This window comes from Ascaphus truei, chromosome 4 (assembly GCF_040206685.1).
Source record: "Ascaphus truei isolate aAscTru1 chromosome 4, aAscTru1.hap1, whole genome shotgun sequence".
NCBI lineage: Eukaryota > Metazoa > Chordata > Amphibia > Anura > Ascaphidae > Ascaphus > Ascaphus truei.
The window spans coordinates 423173302-423199628 of record NC_134486.1 but is presented as its reverse complement, the minus strand read 5'-3'; the positions used below and the strand labels follow the sequence as shown (position 1 = coordinate 423199628).

Below are 26327 nucleotides of genomic sequence, written 5' to 3'. Positions count from 1 at the left end.
CCTGAGAGAGACACGGGGACACGTCACACTGCCAGCGCTGCTCTCTCTGCACAGCCCCGCACACTCAGCCTGAGAGAGACACGGGGACACGTCACACTGCCAGCGCTGCTCTCTCTGCACAGCCCCGCACACTCAGCCTGAGAGAGACACGGGGACACGTCACACCGCCAGCGCTGCTCTCTCTGCACAGCCCCGCACACTCAGCCTGAGAGAGACGCGGGGACACGTCACACTGCCAGCGCTGCTCTCTCTGCACAGCCCCGCACACTCAGCCTGAGAGAGACACGGGGACGCGTCACACTGCCAGCGCTGCTCTCTCTGCACAGCCCCGCACACTCAGCCTGAGAGAGACACGGGGACACGTCACACTGCCAGCGCTGCTCTCTCTGCACAGCCCCGCACACTCAGCCTGAGAGAGACACGGGGACACGTCACACTGCCAGCGCTGCTCTCTCTGCACAGCCCCGCACACTCAGCCTGAGAGAGAGACGGGGACACGTCACACTGCCAGCGCTGCTCTCTCTGCACAGCACCGCACACTCAGCCTGAGAGAGACAGGGACACGTCACACTGCCAGCGCTGCTCTCTCTGCACAGCCCCGCACACTCAGCCTGAGACACGGGGACACGTCACACTGCCAGCGCTGCTCTCTCTGCACAGCCCCGCACACTCAGCCTGAGAGAGACACAGGGACACGTCACACTGCCAGCGCTGCTCTCTCTGCACAGCCCCGCACACTCAACCTGAGAGAGACACGGGGACACGTCACACTGCCAGCGCTGCTCTCTCTGCACAGCCCCGCACACTCAGCCTGAGAGAGACACGGGGACACGTCACACCGCCAGCGCTGCTCTCTCTGCACAGCCCCGCACACTCAGCCTGAGAGAGACACGGGGACACGTCACACTGCCAGCGCTGCTCTCTCTGCACAGCCCCGCACACTCAGCCTGAGAGAGACGGGGACACGTCACACCGCCAGCGCTGCTCTCTCTGCACAGCCCCGCACACTCAGCCTGAGAGAGAGACGGGGACACGTCACACTGCCAGCGCTGCACTCTCTGCACAGCCCCGCACACTCAGCCTGAGAGAGACACGGGGACACGTCACACTGCCAGCGCTGCTCTCTCTGCACAGCCCCGCACACTCAGCCTGAGAGAGACACGGGGACACGTCACACTGCCAGCGCTGCTCTCTCTGCACAGCCCCGCACACTCAGCCTGAGAGAGACACGGGGACACGTCACACTGCCAGCGCTGCTCTCTCTGCACAGCCCCGCACACTCAGCCTGAGGACACGGGGACACGTCACACTGCCAGCGCTGCTCTCTCTGCACAGCCCCGCACACTCAGCCTGAGAGAGACACGGGGACACGTCACACTGCCAGCGCTGCTCTCTCTGCACAGCCCCGCACACTCAGCCTGAGAGAGACACGGGGACACGTCACACTGCCAGCGCTGCTCTCTCTGCACAGCCCCGCACACTCAGCCTGAGAGAGACACGGGGACACGTCACACTGCCAGCGCTGCTCTCTCTGCACAGCCCCGCACACTCAGCCTGAGACACAGGGACACGTCACACTGCCAGCGCTGCTCTCTCTGCACAGCCCCAAACACTCAGCCTGAGAGAGACACAGGGACACGTCACACCGCCAGCGCTGCTCTCTCTGCACAGCCCCGCACACTCAGCCTGAGAGAGACACGGGGACACGTCACACTGCCAGCGCTGCTCTCTCTGCACAGCACCAAACACTCAGCCTGAGAGAGACACAGGGACACGTCACACTGCCAGCGCTGCTCTCTCTGCACAGCCCCGCACACTCAGCCTGAGAGAGACACAGGGACACGTCACACTGCCAGCGCTGCTCTCTCTGCACAGCCCCGCACACTCAGCCTGAGAGAGACACAGGGACACGTCACACTGCCAGCGCTGCTCTCTCTGCACAGCCCCGCACACTCAGCCTGAGAGAGACACGGGACACGTCACACTGCCAGCGCTGCTCTCTCTGCACAGCCCCGCACACTCAGCCTGAGAGAGACACGGGACACGTCACACTGCCAGCGCTGCTCTCTCTGCACAGCCCCGCACACTCAGCCTGAGAGAGACACGGGGACACGTCACACTGCCAGCGCTGCTCTCTCTGCACAGCCCCGCACACTCAGCCTGAGAGAGACACGGGGACACGTCACACCGCCAGCGCTGCTCTCTCTGCACAGCCCCGCACACTCAGCCTGAGAGAGACACAGGGACACGTCACACTGCCAGCGCTGCTCTCTCTGCACAGCCCCGCACACTCAGCCTGAGAGAGACACGGGGACACTGTCACACCGCCAGCGCTGCTCTCTCTGCACAGCCCCGCACACTCAGCCTGAGAGAGACAGGGACACGTCACACTGCCAGCGCTGCTCTCTCTGCACAGCCCCGCACACTCAGCCGGAGAGAGACACGGGGACACGTCACACTGCCAGCGCTGCTCTCTCTGCACAGCCCCGCACACTCAGCCTGAGAGAGACTGGGACACGTCACACTGCCAGCGCTGCTCTCTCTGCACAGTCCCGCACACTCAGCCTGAGAGAGACACGGGGACACGTCACACCGCCAGCGCTGCTCTCACTGCACAGCCCCGCACACTCAGCCTGAGAGAGACACGGGGACACGTCACACCGCCAGCGCTGCTCTCTCTGCACAGCCCCGCACACTCAGCCTGAGAGAGACACGGGGACACGTCACACTGCCAGCGCTGCTCTCTCTGCACAGCCCCGCACACTCAGCCTGAGAGAGACACGGGGACACGTCACACTGCCAGCGCTGCTCTCTCTGCACAGCCCCGCACACTCAGCCTGAGAGAGACACGGGGACACGTCACACTGCCAGCGCTGCTCTCTCTGCACAGCCCCGCACACTCAGCCTGAGAGAGACAGGGACACGTCACACTGCCAGCGCTGCTCTCTCTGCACAGCCCCGCACACTCAGCCGGAGAGAGACACGGGGACACGTCACACTGCCAGCGCTGCTCTCTCTGCACAGCCCTGCACACTCAGCCTGAGAGAGACACGGGGACACGTCACACTGCCAGCGCTGCTCTCTCTGCACAGCCCCGCACACTCAGCCTGAGAGAGACACGGGGACACGTCACACTGCCAGCGCTGCTCTCTCTGCACAGGCCCGCACACTCAGCCTGAGAGAGACACGGGGACACGTCACACCGCCAGCGCTGCTCTCTCTGCACAGCCCCGCACACTCAGCCTGAGAGAGACACGGGGACACGTCACACTGCCAGCGCTGCTCTCTCTGCACAGCCCCGCACACTCAGCCTGAGAGAGACACAGGGACACGTCACACTGCCAGCGCTGCTCTCTCTGCACAGCCCCGCACACTCAGCCTGAGAGAGACACGGGGACACGTCACACTGCCAGCGCTGCTCTCTCTGCACAGCCCCGCACACTCAGCCTGAGAGAGACACGGGGACACGTCACACTGCCAGCGCTGCTCTCTCTGCACAGCCCCGCACACTCAGCCTGAGAGAGACACGGGGACACGTCACACTGCCAGCGCTGCTCTCTCTGCACAGCCCCGCACACTCAGCCTGAGAGAGACACGGGGACACGTCACACTGCCAGCGCTGCTCTCTCTGCACAGCCCCGCACACTCAGCCTGAGACACGGGGACACGTCACACTGCCAGCGCTGCTCTCTCTGCACAGCCCCGCACACTCAGCCTGAGAGAGACACGGGGACACGTCACACCGCCAGCGCTGCTCTCTCTGCACAGCCCCGCACACTCAGCCTGAGAGAGACACGGGGACACGTCACACTGCCAGCGCTGCTCTCTCTGCACAGCCCCGCACACTCAGCCTGAGAGAGACACGGGGACACGTCACACTGCCAGCGCTGCTCTCTCTGCACAGCCCCGCACACTCAGCCTGAGAGAGACACGGGGACACGTCACACTGCCAGCGCTGCTCTCTCTGCACAGCCCCGCACACTCAGCCTGAGAGAGACACGGGGACACGTCACACTGCCAGCGCTGCTCTCTCTGCACAGCCCCGCACACTCAGCCTGAGAGAGACACGGGGACACGTCACACTGCCAGCGCTGCTCTCTCTGCACAGCCCCGCACACTCAGCCTGAGACACGGGGACACGTCACACTGCCAGCGCTGCTCTCTCTGCACAGCCCCGCACACTCAGCCTGAGAGAGACACGGGGACACGTCACACTGCCAGCGCTGCTCTCTCTGCACAGCCCCGCACACTCAGCCTGAGAGAGACACGGGGACACGTCACACTGCCAGCGCTGCTCTCTCTGCACAGCCCCGCACACTCAGCCTGAGAGAGACACGGGGACACGTCACACCGCCAGCGCTGCTCTCTCTGCACAGCCCCGCACACTCAGCCTGAGAGAGACACGGGGACACGTCACACCGCCAGCGCTGCTCTCTCTGCACAGCCCCGCACACTCAGCCTGAGAGAGACACAGGGACACGTCACACTGCCAGCGCTGCTCTCTCTGCACAGCCCCGCACACTCAGCCTGAGAGAGACACAGGGACATGTCACACTGCCAGCACTGCTCTCTCTGCACAGCCCCGCACACTCAGCCTGAGAGAGACACGGGGACACGTCACACCGCCAGCGCTGCTCTCTCTGCACAGCCCCGCACACTCAGCCTGAGAGAGACACGGGGACACGTCACACTGCCAGCGCTGCTCTCTCTGCACAGCCCCGCACACTCAGCCTGAGAGAGACACGGGGACACGTCACACTGCCAGCGCTGCTCTCTCTGCACAGCCCCGCACACTCAGCCTGAGACACGGGGACACGTCACACCACCAGCGCTGCTCTCTCTGCACAGCCCCGCACACTCAGCCTGAGAGAGACACGGGGACACGTCACACTGCCAGCGCTGCTCTCTCTGCACAGCCCCGCACACTCAGCCTGAGACACGGGGACACGTCACACCACCAGCGCTGCTCTCTCTGCACAGCCCCGCACACTCAGCCTGAGAGAGACACGGGGACACGTCACACTGCCAGCGCTGCTCTCTCTGCACAGCCCCGCACACTCAGCCTGAGAGAGACACGGGGACACGTCACACTGCCAGCGCTGCTCTCTCTGCACAGCCCCGCACACTCAGCCTGAGAGAGACACGGGGACACGTCACACTGCCAGCGCTGCTCTCTCTGCACAGCCCCGCACACTCAGCCTGAGACACGGGGACACGTCACACTGCCAGCGCTGCTCTCTCTGCACAGCCCCGCACACTCAGCCTGAGAGAGACACGGGGACACGTCACACTGCCAGCGCTGCTCTCTCTGCACAGCCCCGCACACTCAGCCTGAGAGAGACACGGGGACACGTCACACTGCCAGCGCTGCTCTCTCTGCACAGCACCAAACACTCAGCCTGAGAGAGACACAGGGACACGTCACACCGCCAGCGCTGCTCTCTCTGCACAGCCCCGCACACTCAGCCTGAGAGAGACACAGGGACACGTCACACTGCCAGCGCTGCTCTCTCTGCACAGCCCCGCACACTCAGCCTGAGAGAGACACAGGGACACGTCACACTGCCAGCGCTGCTCTCTCTGCACAGCCCCGCACACTCAGCCTGAGAGAGACACAGGGACACGTCACACTGCCAGCGCTGCTCTCTCTGCACAGCCCCGCACACTCAGCCTGAGAGAGACACGGGGACACGTCACACCGCCAGCGCTGCTCTCTCTGCACAGCCCCGCACACTCAGCCTGAGAGAGACACGGGGACACGTCACACTGCCAGCGCTGCTCTCTCTGCACAGCCCCGCACACTCAGCCTGAGAGAGACACGGGGACACGTCACACTGCCAGCGCTGCTCTCTCTGCACAGCCCCGCACACTCAGCCTGAGAGAGACAGGGACACGTCACACTGCCAGCGCTGCTCTCTCTGCACAGCCCCGCACACTCAGCCGGAGAGAGACACGGGGACACGTCACACTGCCAGCGCTGCTCTCTCTGCACAGCCCTGCACACTCAGCCTGAGAGAGACACGGGGACACGTCACACTGCCAGCGCTGCTCTCTCTGCACAGCCCCGCACACTCAGCCTGAGAGAGACACGGGGACACGTCACACTGCCAGCGCTGCTCTCTCTGCACAGGCCCGCACACTCAGCCTGAGAGAGACACGGGGACACGTCACACCGCCAGCGCTGCTCTCTCTGCACAGCCCCGCACACTCAGCCTGAGAGAGACACGGGGACACGTCACACTGCCAGCGCTGCTCTCTCTGCACAGCCCCGCACACTCAGCCTGAGAGAGACACAGGGACACGTCACACTGCCAGCGCTGCTCTCTCTGCACAGCCCCGCACACTCAGCCTGAGAGAGACACGGGGACACGTCACACTGCCAGCGCTGCTCTCTCTGCACAGCCCCGCACACTCAGCCTGAGAGAGACACGGGGACACGTCACACTGCCAGCGCTGCTCTCTCTGCACAGCCCCGCACACTCAGCCTGAGAGAGACACGGGGACACGTCACACTGCCAGCGCTGCTCTCTCTGCACAGCCCCGCACACTCAGCCTGAGAGAGACACGGGGACACGTCACACTGCCAGCGCTGCTCTCTCTGCACAGCCCCGCACACTCAGCCTGAGACACGGGGACACGTCACACTGCCAGCGCTGCTCTCTCTGCACAGCCCCGCACACTCAGCCTGAGAGAGACACGGGGACACGTCACACCGCCAGCGCTGCTCTCTCTGCACAGCCCCGCACACTCAGCCTGAGAGAGACACGGGGACACGTCACACTGCCAGCGCTGCTCTCTCTGCACAGCCCCGCACACTCAGCCTGAGAGAGACACAGGGACACGTCACACTGCCAGCGCTGCTCTCTCTGCACAGCCCCGCACACTCAGCCTGAGAGAGACACGGGGACACGTCACACTGCCAGCGCTGCTCTCTCTGCACAGCCCCGCACACTCAGCCTGAGAGAGACACGGGGACACGTCACACTGCCAGCGCTGCTCTCTCTGCACAGCCCCGCACACTCAGCCTGAGAGAGACACGGGGACACGTCACACCGCCAGCGCTGCTCTCTCTGCACAGCCCCGCACACTCAGCCTGAGAGAGACACGGGGACACGTCACACTGCCAGCGCTGCTCTCTCTGCACAGCCCCGCACACTCAGCCTGAGAGAGACACGGGGACACGTCACACTGCCAGCGCTGCTCTCTCTGCACAGCCCCGCACACTCAGCCTGAGAGAGACACGGGGACACGTCACACTGCCAGCGCTGCTCTCTCTGCACAGCCCCGCACACTCAGCCTGAGAGAGACACGGGGACACGTCACACCGCCAGCGCTGCTCTCTCTGCACAGCCCCGCACACTCAGCCTGAGAGAGACACGGGGACACGTCACACTGCCAGCGCTGCTCTCTCTGCACAGCCCCGCACACTCAGCCTGAGAGAGACACGGGGACACGTCACACTGCCAGCGCTGCTCTCTCTGCACAGCCCCGCACACTCAGCCTGAGAGAGACACGGGGACACGTCACACTGCCAGCGCTGCTCTCTCTGCACAGCCCCGCACACTCATCCTGAGACACGGGGACACGTCACACTGCCAGCGCTGCTCTCTCTGCCCAGCCCCGCACACTCAGCCTGAGAGAGACACGGGGACACGTCACACTGCCAGCGCTGCTCTCTCTGCACAGCCCCGCACACTCAGCCTGAGAGAGACACGGGGACACGTAACACTGCCAGCGCTGCTCTCTCTGCACAGCCCCGCACACTCAGCCTGAGAGAGACACGGGGACATGTCACACCGCCAGCGCTGCTCTCTCTGCACAGCCCCGCACACTCAGCCTGAGAGAGACACGGGGACACGTCACACTGCCAGCGCTGCTCTCTCTGCACAGCCCCGCACACTCAGCCTGAGAGAGACACGGGGACACGTCACACCGCCAGCGCTGCTCTCTCTGCACAGCCCCGCACACTCAGCCTGAGAGAGACACGGGGACACGTCACACTGCCAGCGCTGCTCTCTCTGCACAGCCCCGCACACTCAGCCTGAGAGAGACACGGGGACACGTCACACTGCCAGCGCTGCTCTCTCTGCCCAGCCCCGCACACTCAGCCTGAGAGAGACACGGGGGAAGCGTGACAGACAGGGGACACAGGGATGGAGATGGCTCTGTGTGAGGCAGTAAGGGAGTCTCTCCGTGGCACAGTCACTCACCTCGTACATGTGTAGATTTAGCCGGCTGCAGGCAGCTCGCACAACGGTCACCTTCCCACTGCCACTCGGACCAGAGAAAAGGACCGTGCCACAGGTGCCCAGTATCTCACCCCTGTGAGGAGAACAACATTATATCGCACCCAGCGCCAGGACACGGCGCACCGAGGACAGACGCAGCGAGACACGGCCTCCCGAGGACAGACGCAGCGAGACACGGCGCACCGAGGACAGACGCAGCGAGACACGCCCCCCCGAGGACAGACGCAGCGAGACACGGCCCCCCGAGGACAGACGCAGCGGGACACGGCCCCCCGAGGACAGACGCAGCGAGACACGGCCCCCCGAGGACAGACGCAGCGGGACACGGCCCCCCGAGGACAGACGCAGCGAGACACGGCCCCCCGAGGACAGACGCAGCGAGACACGGCCCCCCCGAGGACAGACGCAGCGAGACACGGCCCCCCGAGGACAGACGCAGCGAGACACGGCCCCCCGAGGACAGACGCAGCGAGACACGGCCCCCCGAGGAGAGACGCAGCGAGACACGGCCCCCCGAGGACAGACGCAGCGAGACACGGCCCCCCGAGGACAGACGCAGCGAGACACGGCCCCCCGAGGACAGACGCAGCGGGACACGGCCCCCCGAGGACAGACGCAGCGAGACACGGCCCCCCGAGGATAGACGCAGCGAGACACGGCCCCCCGAGGACAGACGCAGCGAGACACGGCCCCCCGAGGACAGACGCAGCGAGACACGGCCCCCCGAGGACAGACGCAGCGAGACACGGCCCCCCGAGGACAGACGCAGCGAGACACGGCCCCCCGAGGACAGACGCAGCGAGACACGGCCCCCCGAGGACAGACGCAGCGGGACACGGCCCCCCGAGGACAGACGCAGCGAGACACGGCCCCCCGAGGACAGACGCAGCGAGACACGGCCCCCCGAGGACAGACGCAGCGAGACACGGCCCCCCGAGGACAGACGCAGCGGGACACGGCCCCCCGAGGACAGACGCAGCGAGACACGGCCCCCCGAGGACAGACGCAGCGAGACACGGCCCCCCGAGGACAGACGCAGCGAGACACGGCCCCCCGAGGAGAGACGCAGCGGGACACGGCCCCCCGAGGACAGACGCAGCGGGACACGGCCCCCCGAGGACAGACGCAGCGAGACACGGCCCCCCGAGGAGAGACGCAGCGAGACACGGCCCCCCGAGAGACGCAGCGGGACACGGCCCCCCGAGGACAGACGCAGCGAGACACGGCCCCCCGAGGACAGACGCAGCGAGACACGGCCCCCCGAGGAGAGACGCAGCGAGACACGGCCCCCCGAGAGACGCAGCGGGACACGGCCCCCCGAGGACAGACGCAGCGAGACACGGCCCCCCGAGGACAGACGCAGCGAGACACGGCCCCCCGAGGATAGACGCAGCGAGACACGGCCCCCCGAGGACAGACGCAGCGAGACACGGCGCACCGAGGACAGACGCAGCGAGACACGGCCCCCCCGAGGACAGACGCAGCGGGACACGGCCCCCCGAGGACAGACGCAGCGGGACACGGCCCCCCGAGGAGAGACGCAGCGAGACACGGCCCCCCGAGGACAGACGCAGCGAGACACGGCCCCCCCGAGGATAGACGCAGCGAGACACGGCCCCCCGAGGACAGACGCAGCGAGACACGGCCCCCCGAGGAGAGACGCAGCGAGACACGGCCCCCCGAGGACAGACGCAGCGAGACACGGCCCCCCGAGGACAGACGCAGCGGGACACGGCCCCCCGAGGACAGACGCAGCGAGACACGGCCCCCCGAGGACAGACGCAGCGGGACACGGCCCCCCGAGGACAGACGCAGCGGGACACGGCCCCCCGAGGACAGACGCAGCGAGACACGGCCCCCCGAGGACAGACGCAGCGAGACACGGCCCCCCGAGGATAGACGCAGCGGGACACGGCCCCCCGAGGACAGACGCAGCGAGACACGGCCCCCCGAGGACAGACGCAGCGGGACACGGCCCCCCGAGGACAGACGCAGCGGGACACGGCCCCCCGAGGACAGACGCAGCGAGACACGGCCCCCCGAGGACAGACGCAGCGAGACACGGCCCCCCGAGGATAGACGCAGCGAGACACGGCCCCCCGAGGACAGACGCAGCGAGACACGGCCCCCCGAGGACAGACGCAGCGAGACACGGCCCCCCGAGGAGAGACGCAGCGAGACACGGCCCCCCGAGGACAGACGCAGCGAGACACGGCCCCCCGAGGACAGACGCAGCGAGACACGGCCCCCCGAGGACAGACGCAGCGAGACACGGCCCCCCGAGGACAGACGCAGCGAGACACGGCCCCCCGAGGACAGACGCAGCGGGACACGGCCCCCCGAGGACAGACGCAGCGAGACACGGCCCCCCGAGGACAGACGCAGCGGGACACGGCCCCCCGAGGACAGACGCAGCGGGACACGGCCCCCCGAGGACAGACGCAGCGGGACACGTCCCCCCGAGGATAGACGCAGCGAGACACGGCCCCCCGAGGACAGACGCAGCGAGACACGGCCCCCCGAGGACAGACGCAGCGAGACACGGCCCCCCGAGGACAGACGCAGCGAGACACGGCCCCCCGAGGACAGACGCAGCGAGACACGGCCCCCCGAGGACAGATGCAGCGAGACACGGCCCCCCGAGGATAGACGCAGCGAGACACGGCCCCCCGAGGACAGACGCAGCGAGACACGGCCCCCCGAGGACAGACGCAGCGAGACACGGCCCCCCGAGGACAGACGCAGCGAGACACGGCCCCCCGAGGACAGACGCAGCGAGACACGGCCCCCCGAGGACAGATGCAGCGAGACACGGCCCCCCGAGGACAGACGCAGCGAGACACGGCCCCCCGAGGATAGACGCAGCGAGACACGGCCCCCCGAGGACAGACGCAGCGGGACACGGCCCCCCGAGAGACGCAGCGAGACACGGCCCCCCGAGGACAGACGCAGCGAGACACGGCCCCCCGAGGACAGACGCAGCGAGACACGGCCCCCCGAGGACAGACGCAGCGAGACACGGCCCCCCGAGGACAGACGCAGCGAGACACGGCCCCCCGAGGACAGACGCAGCGAGACACGGCCCCCCGAGGACAGACGCAGCGAGACACGGCCCCCCGAGGACAGACGCAGCGAGACACGGCCCCCCCGAGGACAGACGCAGCGAGACACGGCCCCCCGAGGACAGACGCAGCGGGACATGGCCCCCCGAGGACAGACGCAGCGGGACACGGCCCCCCGAGGACAGACGCAGCGAGACACGGCCCCCCGAGGACAGACGCAGCGAGACACGGCCCCCCGAGGACAGACGCAGCGAGACACGGCCCCCCGAGGACAGACGCAGCGAGACACGGCCCCCCGAGGACAGACGCAGCGAGACACGGCCCCCCGAGGACAGACGCAGCGAGACACGGCCCCCCGAGGATAGACGCAGCGGGACACGGCCCCCCGAGGACAGACGCAGCGAGACACGGCCCCCCGAGGAGAGACGCAGCGAGACACGGCCCCCCGAGGATAGACGCAGCGAGACACGGCCCCCCGAGGAGAGACGCAGCGAGACACGGCCCCCCCCGAGGAGAGACGCAGCGAGACACGGCCCCCCGAGGACAGACGCAGCGAGACACGGCCCCCCGAGGACAGACGCAGTGAGACACGGCCCCCCGAGGACAGACGCAGCGAGACACGGCCCCCCGAGGACAGACGCAGCGAGACACGGCCCCCCGAGGACAGACGCAGCGAGACACGGCCCCCCGAGGACAGACGCAGCGGGACACGGCCCCCCGAGGACAGACGCAGCGAGACACGGCCCCCCGAGGATAGACGCAGCGAGACACGGCCCCCCGAGGACAGACGCAGCGGGACACGGCCCCCCGAGGACAGACGCAGCGAGACACGGCCCCCCGAGGAGAGACGCAGCGAGACACGGCCCCCCGAGGACAGACGCAGCTAGACACGGCCCCCCGAGGATAAACGCAGCGAGACACGGCCCCCCCGAGGACAGACGCAGCGGGACACGGCCCCCCGAGGATAGACGCAGCGGGACACGGCCCCCCGAGGACAGACGCAGCGAGACACGGCCCCCCGAGGACAGACGCAGCGGGACACGGCCCCCCGAGGACAGACGCAGCGAGACACGGCCCCCCGAGGACAGACGCAGCGAGACATGGCCCCCCGAGGACAGACGCAGCGAGACACGGCCCCCCGAGGACAGACGCAGCGGGACACGGCCCCCCGAGAGACGCAGCGGGACACGGCCCCCCGAGGACAGACGCAGCGAGACACGCCCCCCCGAGGACAGACGCAGCGAGACACGGCCCCCCGAGGACAGACGCAGCGAGACACGGCCCCCCGAGGACAGACGCAGCGGGACACGGCCCCCCGAGGACAGACGCAGCGAGACACGGCCCCCCGAGGACAGACGCAGCGGGACACGGCCCCCCGAGGACAGACGCAGCGAGACACGGCCCCCCGAGGACAGACGCAGCGGGACACGGCCCCCCGAGGACAGACGCAGTGAGACACAGCCCCCCGAGGACAGACGCAGCGAGACACGGCCCCCCGAGGACAGACGCAGCGAGACACGGCCCCCCGAGGACAGACGCAGCGAGACACGGCCCCCCGAGGACAGACGCAGCGAGACACGGCCCCCCGAGGACAGACGCAGCGAGACACGGCCCCCCGAGGACAGACGCAGCGAGACACGGCCCCCCGAAGATAGACGCAGCGAGACACGGCCCCCCGAGGACAGATGCAGCGGGACACGGCCCCCCGAGGAGAGACGCAGCGAGACACGGCCCCCCGAGGACAGACGCAGCGAGACACGGCCCCCCGAGGACAGACGCAGCGAGACACGGCCCCCCGAGGACAGACGCAGCGGGACACGGCCCCCCGAGGACAGACGCAGCGAGACACGGCCCCCCGAGGACAGACGCAGCGGGACACGGCCCCCCGAGGACAGACGCAGCGGGACACGGCCCCCCGAGGACAGACGCAGCGAGACACGGCCCCCCGAGGACAGACGCAGCGAGACACGGCCCCCCGAGGACAGACGCAGCGGGACACGGCCCCCCGAGGACAGACGCAGCGAGACACGGCCCCCCGAGGACAGACGCAGCGAGACACGGCCCCCCGAGGACAGACGCAGCGAGACACGGCCCCCCGAGGACAGACGCAGCGAGACACGGCCCCCCGAGGACAGACGCAGCGAGACACGGCCCCCCGAGGACAGACGCAGCGGGACACGGCCCCCCGAGGAGAGACGCAGCGAGACACGGCCCCCCGAGGACAGACGCAGTGAGACACGGCCCCCCGAGGACAGACGCAGCGAGACACGGCCCCCCGAGGACAGACGCAGCGAGACACGGCCCCCCGAGGACAGACGCAGCGAGACACGGCCCCCCGAGGATAGACGCAGCGAGACACGGCCCCCCGAGGATAGACGCAGCGAGACACGGCCCCCCGAGGACAGACGCAGCGAGACACGGCCCCCCGAGGACAGACGCAGCGAGACACGGCCCCCCGAGGACAGACGCAGCGGGACACGGCCCCCCGAGGATAGACGCAGCGAGACACGGCCCCCCGAGGACAGACGCAGCGAGACACGGCCCCCCGAGGACAGACGCAGCGAGACACGGCCCCCCGAGGACAGACGCAGCGGGACACGGCCCCCCGAGGACAGACGCAGCGAGACACGGCCCCCCGAGGACAGACGCAGCGGGACACGGCCCCCCGAGGACAGACGCAGCGAGACATGGCCCCCCGAGGACAGACGCAGCGGGACACGGCCCCCCGAGGACAGACGCAGCGAGACACGGCCCCCCGAGGACAGACGCAGCGAGACACAGCGCACCAAGAACAGACGCAGCGAGACACGGCCCCCCGAGGACAGACGCAGCGGGACACGGCCCCCCGAGGACAGATGCAGCGGGACACGGCCCCCCCGAGGAGAGACACAGATTGACACGGCCCCCCGAGCCCAGCATAGCGGGACACAGACCCCCCCCCCCCTGAGCACAGACGGAGCGGCACACAGACCCCCCCCGAGCACAGACGGAGCGGCACACAAACCCCCCCCGAGCACAGACGGAGCGGCACACAGACCCCCCCCCCCCCCGAGCACAGACGGAGCGGCACACAGCCCCCAGGGACAGATACAGTAACTCACGTGTCCTGGAGATGAGGCGTCAGAATCCCGCAAACCTCATCCACTGCGCGTGACAAACCGGCCGGGGCCAGACTGCTCCAGAACATGTGCCCGTCGCGGGACGGGAAGGAGGGGACGTAACTGCGAGTGCTGCCCTCCTGGGACAAGATGACCTTGCGTCAGTTTGAGACAGACTGTGTGTGTGTGTGTGTGTGTGTGTGTGTGTGTGTGTGTGTGTGTGTGTGTGTGTGTGTTGGCGGTGTGTGTGTGTGTGTTGGCGGTGTGTGTGTGTGTGTGTTGGCGGTGTGTATGTGTGTGTTGGCGGTGTGTGTGTGTTGGCGGTGTGTGTGTGTTGGCGGTGTGTGTGTGTGTGTGTGTTGGCGGTATGTGTGTGTGTGTGTTGGCGGTGTGTGTGTGTGTGTTGGCGGTGTGTGTGTGTGTGTTGGCATTGTGTGTGTGTGTGTTGGCGGTGTGTGTGTGTTGGCGGTGTGTGTGTGTGTGTGTTGGCGGTGTGTATGTGTGTGTTGGCGGTGTGTGTGTGTGTGTTGGCGGTGTGTGTGTGTGTTGGCGGTGTGTGTGTGTGTGTGTGTGTGTTGGCGGTGTGTGTGTTGGCGGTGTGTGTGTGTGTTGGTGGTGTGTGTGTGTGTGTGTGTTGGTGGTGTGTGTGTGTTGGTGGTGTGTGTGTGTGTGTTGGTGGTGTGTGTGTGTGTTGGTGGTGTGTGTGTGTTGGCGGTGTGTGTGTGTTGGCGGTGTGTGTGTGTTGGCGGTGTGTGTGTGTTGGCGGTGTGTGTGTGTTGGCGGTGTGTGTGTGTTGGCGGTGTGTGTGTGTTGGCGGTGTGTGTGTGTTGGCGGTGTGTGTGTGTTGGCGGTGTGTGTGTGTTGGCGGTGTGTGTGTTGGTGGTGTGTGTGTTGGTGGTGTGTGTGTGTGGTGTGGGTTGGTGGTGTGTGGTGTGTGGTATGTGGTATGTGGGTGTGGTGTGTGACAGAAAATGTCCCTCTCTCAATAAATCAGTATCAAGACTGACGCGACTTGCCAATTGTCACAGGAGACCAGAACTTTTATACCAAAACCACCGGGATCACCAACACCAGGCAGGACAAAGTTGTTGAATAAAATGGGGTTTATTCTGGCACGGCAGCAGACAAAACAAAGATGCACAAAACAACATACAATACCAACTGGGGGCCTGGGGAGTAGGTTCTAGCCTCGCTAGGTGCAGAGGCCTGCTTCAAGAAGACTTGCCCTGTCGCTTCTCATCCAGGATATCACAGTGCTGATCATACAGCAGCCACTCACATGTATCTCCAGCTGGTCACAGTCAAGATCCAAACTACTTCACAGAAAGTTCTCATGCTCTGATCAGCAGCACCCCTTATATAGCCCTCTGTAGCTATCCTTTGCATGGGACTTGGGCTGCAGGCCAATCAGAGCACGGATTAAGTTGGTGCCACAAAAGCCAGAGGAGGGACATGCTAAGGCACTCAAGACTTCCCACCGGGAAGGAGCCTCAGAGTCTGGGCAGTACAATGCTCTTACTCCCAGACCTGATCAGCAGCCTTTCACCCCCCCCCCAGGAGTCCTGACACCTAGCTGTCCCTAACCCTTACATTTCTATAGAAAGCTTTAAGTGAATTGCTGTGTCTTCCTTCGTAGAAATTACAGTAGCAGTGAAATATCTAATGTACTTTCTTGCAGGGCTGACACCCAAAGCACATTACAGTGATTTACACAGACCACAAATCACATCACAAGACAATGCCGGCTTTCTAAACGGTGGGGAAGGATTGTCACAGGGTATAAAGAATACATGCTTTCAAATACATTCTTACAGACCTGGAAATACATTTACACATTCCCTGTTCTTCCACAGATATTAAAGAACATTTGGCCGAAATAAGCTTTACATTTGTGGCCAAGTTACATGGATTTAGGGGCAGCTAGCTGGGCTTCATCCCAGTTTTGTGCTGCCAGCTACCCCTACCGTCACATCTCCCCCCTCAAGAAGAAGGCTCTGGGGTAGTCACCCCATCAGGTGGCTCCACAAGCCTGGAAGTCCTTGAGGTGAGTTGGTGGCTGGGTATGTCCAGCCAGGAGAGACCATCTGTGCTGCCATGTCCGCAACCCTTAGCGAAGTCCAAGTCCTGAAGGGCACAGCTCCAGGTTAACCAGGTCTCAGTCTCCCCGGGCATCCTCCGCCACCAATTTAGGGGGCTGTTCTCAATGAGCCCCGGATAGGGCTTCCCACATACATAGGCTGTCAGCGCTCCTGAGCCCAAGCAGTGGCTAGGCACTGGCAGAGCCTGTAACACTGGCTCGCACTCGGGTGACCAGGCTGCCAGCACCTCGAGCCGCCTCTTGTTCACCTCTGTCAGGGGTCTGTCTGGGACGCTACCCTGGCTCTCCCCTCTCCTATGGTAGACCTGTGTCTCCTCTATCTCCTCCATACTCCGTTCCCTTTCCACCGAGACCTGGTACGCGGTCCGGTGGAGGGGTCTGTAATCCCCGCTGTTGACCTCGCGATCAGGTGGATGAGTCCTGCCCGTCTTCTCCGGAACCAGGACCCGCTCTGTCCACTACCTCTCGCCTTTGCTCCCGCTGGGGAGCTGCGAGATGGGGACCTATCTCCCCCTGCTCCACTGAGCTTTCTGCCTAGCCTCTCCTAGGACATCGGGGAAAGCCTGGCTCTCCAGATCTCCCAGCGGCGAGCAGCATACAGCTAACAACGCCGACTCACTCACAGCCTGATGCTTTAAGGGCACACCTATCCCTGGTGGCGACTCAGGGGCTCCTCTGCATAGTCACCCAGCTTGCCTGCCTGCCGGCAGACATCACAGGCATAGCCGAATGCCGATACCTCCTGTTATGCCTCCGGCCAGCAGAAAGCATGCATCAGCTGGGCTCTGGTACGAAGGATCTCCTGATGGCCTGCCAGCAGGATCGTCCTAGCTAACCCCAACCACCGTTCCCTCTCTGTCCCTTATCTGGCTGGAGCATCTGGGACGTGTTCCCGGTATCCGAGCTCACGGTGATCAATTGGACATGATCTCAGAGTCAGACTCGCCCGCGCGAGGTCTCCCGCACTCCAGATCGGGGTCTGTCCGCATCACGCCCCAATACCACTCACTGAGCTCCGGCCGCTCGCCCTCGGTCACATTGTCAGGGGAATGGTCAACAGGGATGTCAGGACAGAGGTTAGGTTGGGTCTGGCTTACCTGCCTGCTCTCCTCGGTGACCCTGGAACCCGATGGCTCCAAATGCAGGGGAGCGGTGACCAAATCGGTGGGTGGCGGCAACAAAGGCACCTCCACCAGGGCAACTACCCGACTTGGGCTCTGTGTGGCAGTCACCACGGGAGCATCTTCCTCCTGAGTAAATGCCCACCTTTGCTCCATGTGACAGCTGCCACAGGAGCATCCTCCTATGCATAAGAGCAGATCAAATGCCCCAGGTCATTGCCGAGTAGAATGTCGGTGTCCAAGCCAGGCAGCGCTCCGACATCTCTCACTCCTCGACCGGCGCCCCAGTCAAGCAATACTTGGGCAACCAGTAGGGATCTGGAGACACCATCCCACATTTCCCCCTGCATCCCTGTCCCTGGGAGAAGGTGCTCTGTGCTGACCATATCAGGTCGCACCAGAGTTTCTGTAGCCTCTGCTGTGCCTCTGGTAGTTGCTGCAGGGACTGCTGGTTGGGTCCTCTGCTGTACCTGCTGCACGGCTTCCCTTTGCTCCACCGTTGGGATCAACCTCATGCAGGCGATCGGCCTTGCAGCTTGTGAACGTTGCTCCGGATTGGGGTGACTGGAATGGGGGCGTTGGGGAAGTCTAGCCGCAGATGTACCGGACGGTTGCACAGGTAACACCGGCACTCACGGACAAACTCTGTGGGCCTCGCAGCTACCCCTTCGGCTCCCGACGGGGTCCTCCATGGCTTGGGGGTGGGGGAAAGGTCTGCCACGTTCGGTGCTCGCACAGCCTGCACAGGGTTCAGGACTCGCTTTCCGTAATGGGGCCGAGTGGTAACATACTCGTCCACCATGATGGCGGCCTCCTGGTAGGTGGTTGGCTTGTGGTCCATCAACCACTCCCGCACCTCTCGTATACATTGCAACAGGAACTGCTCTCACGAGCACGTCCAGCAGCTCCTTAAAAGTGGCTGCCTTACAGCCGTCTACCCACAGATGACTACTTGTGCCATCCCAATCTGCTGGGGACCCAAATACTTTATCCATGCTTGCTCCGGCAACTCGTGTCGCTTACACTGCTTCTAGAAGTACCACAGAAAGGCATTGATATCATCAGTGCCATCCACGAACTTCGTAAAACTGCTGTACAACACCTTGGGCTTTTGGGCTTGCGGACCGCCATTGCCATGGGTGGGGGCGCTCAGAGCCTGGGTAGTGGGACACCAGCAGAGGATAATCTGCATTCGGTCAGCGGACATGGCGTCAGGCCCCAGAAGAGTAATCATAGCTGCCACACTGTCCGCTGTGGTAGGTTTGAGCAACGTTTGTCTGGAACAAATTCTCCTGTGGTCTTGAAAATTCAAGACTGTCTCTGAGCTGTGATTTCCTGCAAGAAATCCCAACACAAAGCCCAGTGATCCCACTGCTACCACCAGAAAAAGCCTGTGATGGGAGACCAGTACTTTTACACCGAAACCACCGGGATCACCAGCACCAGACAGGACAAGGTTGTTGAATAAAATTAGGTTTATTCTGGTGTCGGCACACAAAACAAGACACAGTACCAACTGGGGGCCCGGGGAGTAGACTCTAGCCTTGCTAGGTGCTGGGGCCTGCTTCAAGAAGGCTTGCCCTGTCCGCTTCTCGTCCAGGATATCAGAGTGCTGATCACACAGCAGCCACTCTGACGTGTCTCCAGCTGGTCAGTCAATATCCAAAACTCCTTCACAGAATGTCTCTCAGAGAGTGTCTCATGCTCTGATCAGCAGCACCCCTTATATAATCCTCTGTGGCTATCCTTTGCATGGGACAGGGGTTGCAGGCCAATCAGAGCACGGATTGAGTTGGTGCCACAAAAGCCAGAGGAGGGGCAGGCTAAGGCACTCAAGACCTCCCACTGGGTAGGAGCCTCAGAGTCTGGGCAGTACAATGCTCTTATTCCCAGATCTGATCAGCAGTCTTTCACCTCTCCCCAGGAGTCCTGACACCTAGCTGTCCCTAATCCTATCATTTCTATAGAAAGCTTCAACTCAGTGGATTGCTTAGTCTTTCTCCAAAGAGATGACAGTAACAATAGAATATCTAATTTACTTTCTTGCAGGGGCTTACTTAGTTTTTCACACATGGCTTCTCCATTTGGCTTTATTTTTGCTAAATAAATCATGACACGGTGTAATATGCCATGTGTTGTTCATCTGAGGTTGTATTTACCTAATTTTAAGACCTGCTAAGGAACAGAAGATTGTTATGTCCTGATATGTAAAACCATGGAATTCAAAGAGGGTGTACTTTCTTTTTCCCATGACTGTATAATACTGTGTTATATTATGAGACTGCAGTGTGTACTGTATGTGTATTACTGTGTTATATTATGAGACTGCAGTGTGTACTGTATGTGTAATATTATGAGACTGCAGTGTGTACTGTATGTGTGTTACTGTGTTATATTATGAGACTGCAGTGTGTACTGTATGTGTATTACTGTGTTATATTATGAGACGGCAGTGTGTACTGTATGTGTATTACTGTGTTATATTATGAGACTGCAGTGTGTACTGTATGTGTGTTACTGTGTTATATTATGAGACTGCAGTGTGTACTGTATGTGTATTACTGTGTTATATTATGAGACTGCAGTGTGTACTGTATGTGTATTACTGTGTTATATTATGAGACGGCAGTGTGTACTGTATGTGTATTACTGTGTTATATTATGAGACTGCAGTGTGTACTGTATGTGTATTACTGTGTTATATTATGAGACTGCAGTGTGTACTGTATGGGTATTACTGTGTTATATTATGAGACGGCAGTGTGTACTGTATGTGTATTACTGTGTTATATTATGAGACTGCAGTGTGTACTGTATGTGTGTTACTGTGTTATAATATGAGACTGCAGTGTGTACTGTATGTGTATTACTGTGTTATATTATGAGACTGCAGTGTGTACTGTATGTGTATTACTGTGTTATATTATGAGACTGCAGTGTGTACTGTATGTGTGTTACTGTGTTATATTATGAGACTGCAGTGTGTACTGTATGTGTATTACTGTGTTATATTATGAGACTGCAGTGTGCACTGTATGTGTGTTACTGTGTTATATTATGAGACTGCAGTGTGTACTGTATGTGTGTTACTGTGTTATATTATGAGACTGCAGTGTGTACTGTATGTGTGTTACTGTGTTATATTATGAGACTGCAGTGTGTACTGTATGTGTATTACTGTGTTATATTATGAGACTGCAGTGTGTACTGTATGTGTATTACTGTGTTATATTATGAGACTGCAGTGTGTACTGTATGTGTATTACTGTGTTATATTATGAGACTGCAGTGTGTACTGTATGTGTATTACTGTGTTATATTATGAGACGGCAGTGTGTACTGTATGTGTATTACTGTGTTATATTATGAGACTGCAGTGTGTACTGTATGTGTATTACTGTGTTATATTATGAGACGGCAGTGTGTACTGTATGTGTATTACTGTGTTATATTATGAGACTGCAGTGTGTACTGTATGTGTGTTACTGTGTTATATTATGAGACTGCAGTGTGTACTGTATGTGTGTTACTGTGTTATATTATGAGACTGCAGTGTGTACTGTATGTGTATTACTGTGTTATATTATGAGACTGCAGTGTGTACTGTATGTGTATTACTGTGTTATATTATGAGACTGCAGTGTGTACTGTATGTGTTACTGTGTTATATTATGAGACTGCAGTGTGTACTGTATGTGTATTACTGTGTTATATTATGAGACTGCAGTGTGTACTGTATGTGTGTTACTGTGTTATATTATGAGACTGCAGTGTGTACTGTATGTGTATTACTGTGTTATATTATGAGACTGCAGTGTGTACTGTATGTGTGTTACTGTGTTATATTATGAGACTGCAGTGTGTACTGTATGTGTATTACTGTGTTATATTATGAGACTGCAGTGTGTACTGTATGTGTATTACTGTGTTATATTATGAGACTGCAGTGTGTACTGTATGTGTATTACTGTGTTATATTATGAGACTGCAGTGTGTACTGTATGTGTATTACTGTGTTATATTATGAGACTGCAGTGTGTACTGTATGTGTATTACTGTGTTATATTATGAGACTGCAGTGTGTACTGTATGTGTGTTACTGTGTTATATTATGAGACTGCAGTGTGTACTGTATGTGTATTACTGTGTTATATTATGAGACTGCAGTGTGTACTGTATGTGTGTTACTGTGTTATATTATGAGACTGCAGTGTGTACTGTATGTGTGTTACTGTGTTATATTATGAGACTGCAGTGTGTACTGTATGTGTAATACTGTGTTATATTATGAGACTGCAGTGTGTACTGTATGTGTATTACTGTGTTATATTATGAGACTGCAGTGTGTACTGTATGTGTATTACTGTGTTATATTATGAGACTGCAGTGTGTACTGTATGTGTATTACTGTGTTATATTATGAGACTGCAGTGTGTACTGTATGTGTATTACTGTGTTATATTATGAGACTGCAGTGTGTACTGTATGTGTATTACTGTGTTATATTATGAGACTGCAGTGTGTACTGTATGTGTATTACTGTGTTATATTATGAGACTGCAGTGTGTACTGTATGTGTATTACTGTGTTATATTATGAGACGGCAGTGTGTACTGTATGTGTATTACTGTGTTATATTATGAGAGTGCAGTGTGTACTGTATGTGTGTTACTGTGTTATATTATGAGACGGCAGTGTGTGCTGTATGTGTGTTACTGTGTTATATTATGAGACGGCAGTGTGTACTGTATGTGTATTACTGTGTTATATTATGAGACGGCAGTGTGTACTGTATGTGTGTTACTGTGTTATATTATGAGACGGCAGTGTGTACTGTATGTGTGTTACTGTGTTATATTATGAGACTGCAGTGTGTACTGTATGTGTATTACTGTGTTATATTATGAGACTGCAGTGTGTACTGTATGTGTATTACTGTGTTATATTATGAGACTGCAGTGTGTACTGTATGTGTATTACTGTGTTATATTATGAGACGGCAGTGTGTACTGTATGTGTATTACTGTGTTATATTATGAGACGGCAGTGTGTACTGTATGTGTGTTACTGTGTTATATTATGAGACTGCAGTGTGTACTGTATGTGTATTACTGTGTTATATTATGAGACGGCAGTGTGTACTGTATGTGTATTACTGTGTTATATTATGAGAGTGCAGTGTGTACTGTATGTGTGTTACTGTGTTATATTATGAGACGGCAGTGTGTACTGTATGTGTGTTACTGTGTTATATTATGAGACGGCAGTGTGTACTGTATGTGTATTACTGTGTTATATTATGAGACGGCAGTGTGTACTGTATGTGTGTTACTGTGTTATATTATGAGACGGCAGTGTGTACTGTATGTGTGTTACTGTGTTATATTATGAGACGGCAGTGTGTACTGTATGTGTATTACTGTGTTATATTATGAGACTGCAGTGTGTACTGTATGTGTATTACTGTGTTATATTATGAGACTGCAGTGTGTACTGTATGTGTATTACTGTGTTATATTATGAGACGGCAGTGTGTACTGTATGTGTATTACTGTGTTATATTATGAGACTGCAGTGTGTACTGTATGTGTATTACTGTGTTATATTATGAGACGGCAGTGTGTACTGTATGTGTATTACTGTGTTATATTATGAGAGTGCAGTGTGTACTGTATGTGTGTTACTGTGTTATATTATGAGACGGCAGTGTGTGCTGTATGTGTGTTACTGTGTTATATTATGAGACGGCAGTGTGTACTGTATGTGTATTACTGTGTTATATTATGAGACGGCAGTGTGTACTGTATGTGTGTTACTGTGTTATATTATGAGACGGCAGTGTGTACTGTATGTGTGTTACTGTGTTATATTATGAGACTGCAGTGTGTACTGTATGTGTATTACTGTGTTATATTATGAGACTGCAGTGTGTACTGTATGTGTATTACTGTGTTATATTATGAGACTGCAGTGTGTACTGTATGTGTATTACTGTGTTATATTATGAGACGGCAGTGTGTACTGTATGTGTATTACTGTGTTATATTATGAGACGGCAGTGTGTACTGTATGTGTGTTACTGTGTTATATTATGAGACTGCAGTGTGTACTGTATGTGTATTACTGTGTTATATTATGAGACGGCAGTGTGTACTGTATGTGTATTACTGTGTTATATTATGAGAGTGCAGTGTGTACTGTATGTGTGTTACTGTGTTATATTATGAGACGGCAGTGTGTACTGTATGTGTGTTACTGTGTTATATTATGAGACGGCAGTGTGTACTGTATGTGTATTACTGTGTTATATTATGAGACGGCAGTGTGTACTGTATGTGTGTTACTGTGTTATATTATGAGACGGCAGTGTGTACTGTATGTGTGTTACTGTGTTATATTATGAGACGGCAGTGTGTACTGTATGTGTATTACTGTGTTATATTATGAGACTGCAGTGTGTACTGTATGTGTATTACTGTGTTATATTATGAGACTGCAGTGTGTACTGTATGTGTATTACTGTGTTATATTATGAGACGGCAGTGTGTACTGTATGTGTATTACTGTGTTATATTATGAGACGGCAGTGTGTACTGTATGTATAATACTGTGTTATATTATGAGACGGCAGTGTGTACTGTATGTGTATTACTGTGTTATATTATGAGACGGCAGTGTGTACTGTATGTGTATTACTGTGTTATATTATGAGACGGCAGTGTGTACTGTATGTGTGTTACTGTGTTATATCACCTGGAACAGACTGGTGTTTGTGGTATCAGCCACGTAGCCCACACACGGCTCCCACGCTGCTCGTCCCTTAATCCTCCGGACTTTAAAGTACAGTTCGGGACATCTGCCGAGTAAAAGATGGACGTCACAGGGGCAGTAATGTGCTTTATATAACAGCCTCCCGTGTGGGGTACATACCCCCGCTGCCCATCTAACAGACACGTCACAGGGGCAGTAATGTGCTTAATATAACAGCCTCCCGTGTGGGGTACATACCCCCGCTGCCCATCTAACAGACACGTCACAGGGGCAGTAATGTGCTTTATATAACAGCCTCCCGTGTGGGGTACATACCCCCGCTGCCCATCTAACAGACACGTCACAGGGGCAGTAATGTGCTTAATATAACAGCCTCCCGTGTGGGGTACATACCCCCGCTGCCCATCTAACAGACACGTCACAGGGGCAGTAATGTGCTTTATATAACAGCCTCCCGTGTGGGGTACATACCCCCGCTGCCCATCTAACAGACACAGGGGCAGTAATGTGCTTTATATAACAGCCTCCCGTGTGGGGTACATACCCCCGCTGCACATCTAACAGACACAGGGGCAGTAATGTGCTTTATATAACAGCCTCCCGTGTGTGTGTGTGCGCGAGCGTGTGTGTGCACGAACATATGCGCGTGTGAGAGCGAGTGCATGGGCTAGGGCGTGGGCGAGAGCGTGGGCGTGTGGGCGAGAGCGTGGGCGTGTGGGCGAGAGCGTGGGGGCGAGAGCGTGGGCGTGTGGGCGAGAGCGTGGGCGAGAGCGTGGGCGTGTGGGCGAGAGCGTGGGGGCGAGAGCGTGGGCGTGTGGGCGAGAGCGTGGGCGTGGGCGGAAGAGCGCGTGGGCGGGAGAGCGCGTGGGCGGGAGAGCGCGTGGGCGGGAGAGCGCGTGGGCGGGAGAGCGCGTGGGCGGGAGAGCGCGTGGGCGGGAGAGCGCGTGGGCGGGAGAGGGAGCACAAGGGGGCGAGTGAAGGGGAAAGGGAGTTTATGGGGAAGAGTGAGGGGGGAGGGAAAGGGGGCGACGGGAGGGGGGAGACAGATGGGGCATAGGAAGAGGGGTCGAGAAAAATGAGTAGGAGAGACACGGGAGTGACGGGTGGGGGGGAGACAGAGGGTGGTGACAGGGAAGTTGGGGAGCAACGGGGGTCGAGGGTTGGGGTTCTCCAGAATTTCAAAATCAAATGTTGGGGTTTCCTAAGCCCAAAACAGTTTGAAAACCACTGCATTAGATTATATTTCACTGGGAGTTTTGTTTGCCTTCCTCTGGATCAATATACTGACAAATATAGGATAAAGTATCTGTCGTTTAAATTTAGCATAGGTTGAACTTGGACATATGTTGTCCTGACTCAAGCGTCACTGGGGCAAGCGAGTAGGGTCCGGCAGTTTAACTTGTCCCCTTTAAATGCACAGAGTCTGCAACTTTATTGGAAGGGGTATACAGGAACATAGAATAACTGGGGGGTGACACATGTGAGGGGAACGTACAGAATCAATGCCTTGTTCTGGGAGAAGCAGTAAGAAGGGTTCCTGTGCAAGCAGGAACAAGTAATGGGGTAAACCAACTAGCAGGGGAGGCAGGCACAGCTCAAGTAACTGAGAAGGGCAGGGGGGATGTCAGGGCATCAAGCTAGAAGCTATGGGAAGGCTACATTGGTTGCAAACTTAGACTGAGGAGTGCTGGCAGCCTGAGAACAGAGGATATATGCAATCTGGTTCCAGGACATATGTCTTTTTTCAACCTCGTGTACTATGTAACTATATACAGGGCCGCGGACGTTATCCGAACACGTAGCCGGGTACATATTGCGTTGTGCCGCGTGTAGGCTGCAATCTAGTCACAAGTTTGCCGCTGCAGACATAATGGCCCATCGGATTACCACAGCGGGGGTCCCTGCTGTGCGAGTCCTACCGGGGTCTG

General features: G+C 58.8%; 1 protein-coding gene across 1 annotated transcript in view; it reads right to left on the bottom strand.

Annotated features, from left to right (window-relative positions):
• PEX6 (peroxisomal biogenesis factor 6) overlaps positions 1-26327 on the bottom strand; it is a 365667-nt gene that overhangs the window by 312304 nt on the left and 27036 nt on the right. Inside the window, exons 4-6 of the mRNA XM_075595120.1 lie at positions 24382-24484; positions 14413-14549; positions 8211-8322 (exon numbers count right to left, since the gene is read on the bottom strand). Coding sequence (XP_075451235.1) covers positions 8211-8322; positions 14413-14549; positions 24382-24484 — 352 coding nt within the window. The remainder of the gene's footprint in view (positions 1-8210; positions 8323-14412; positions 14550-24381; positions 24485-26327) is intronic.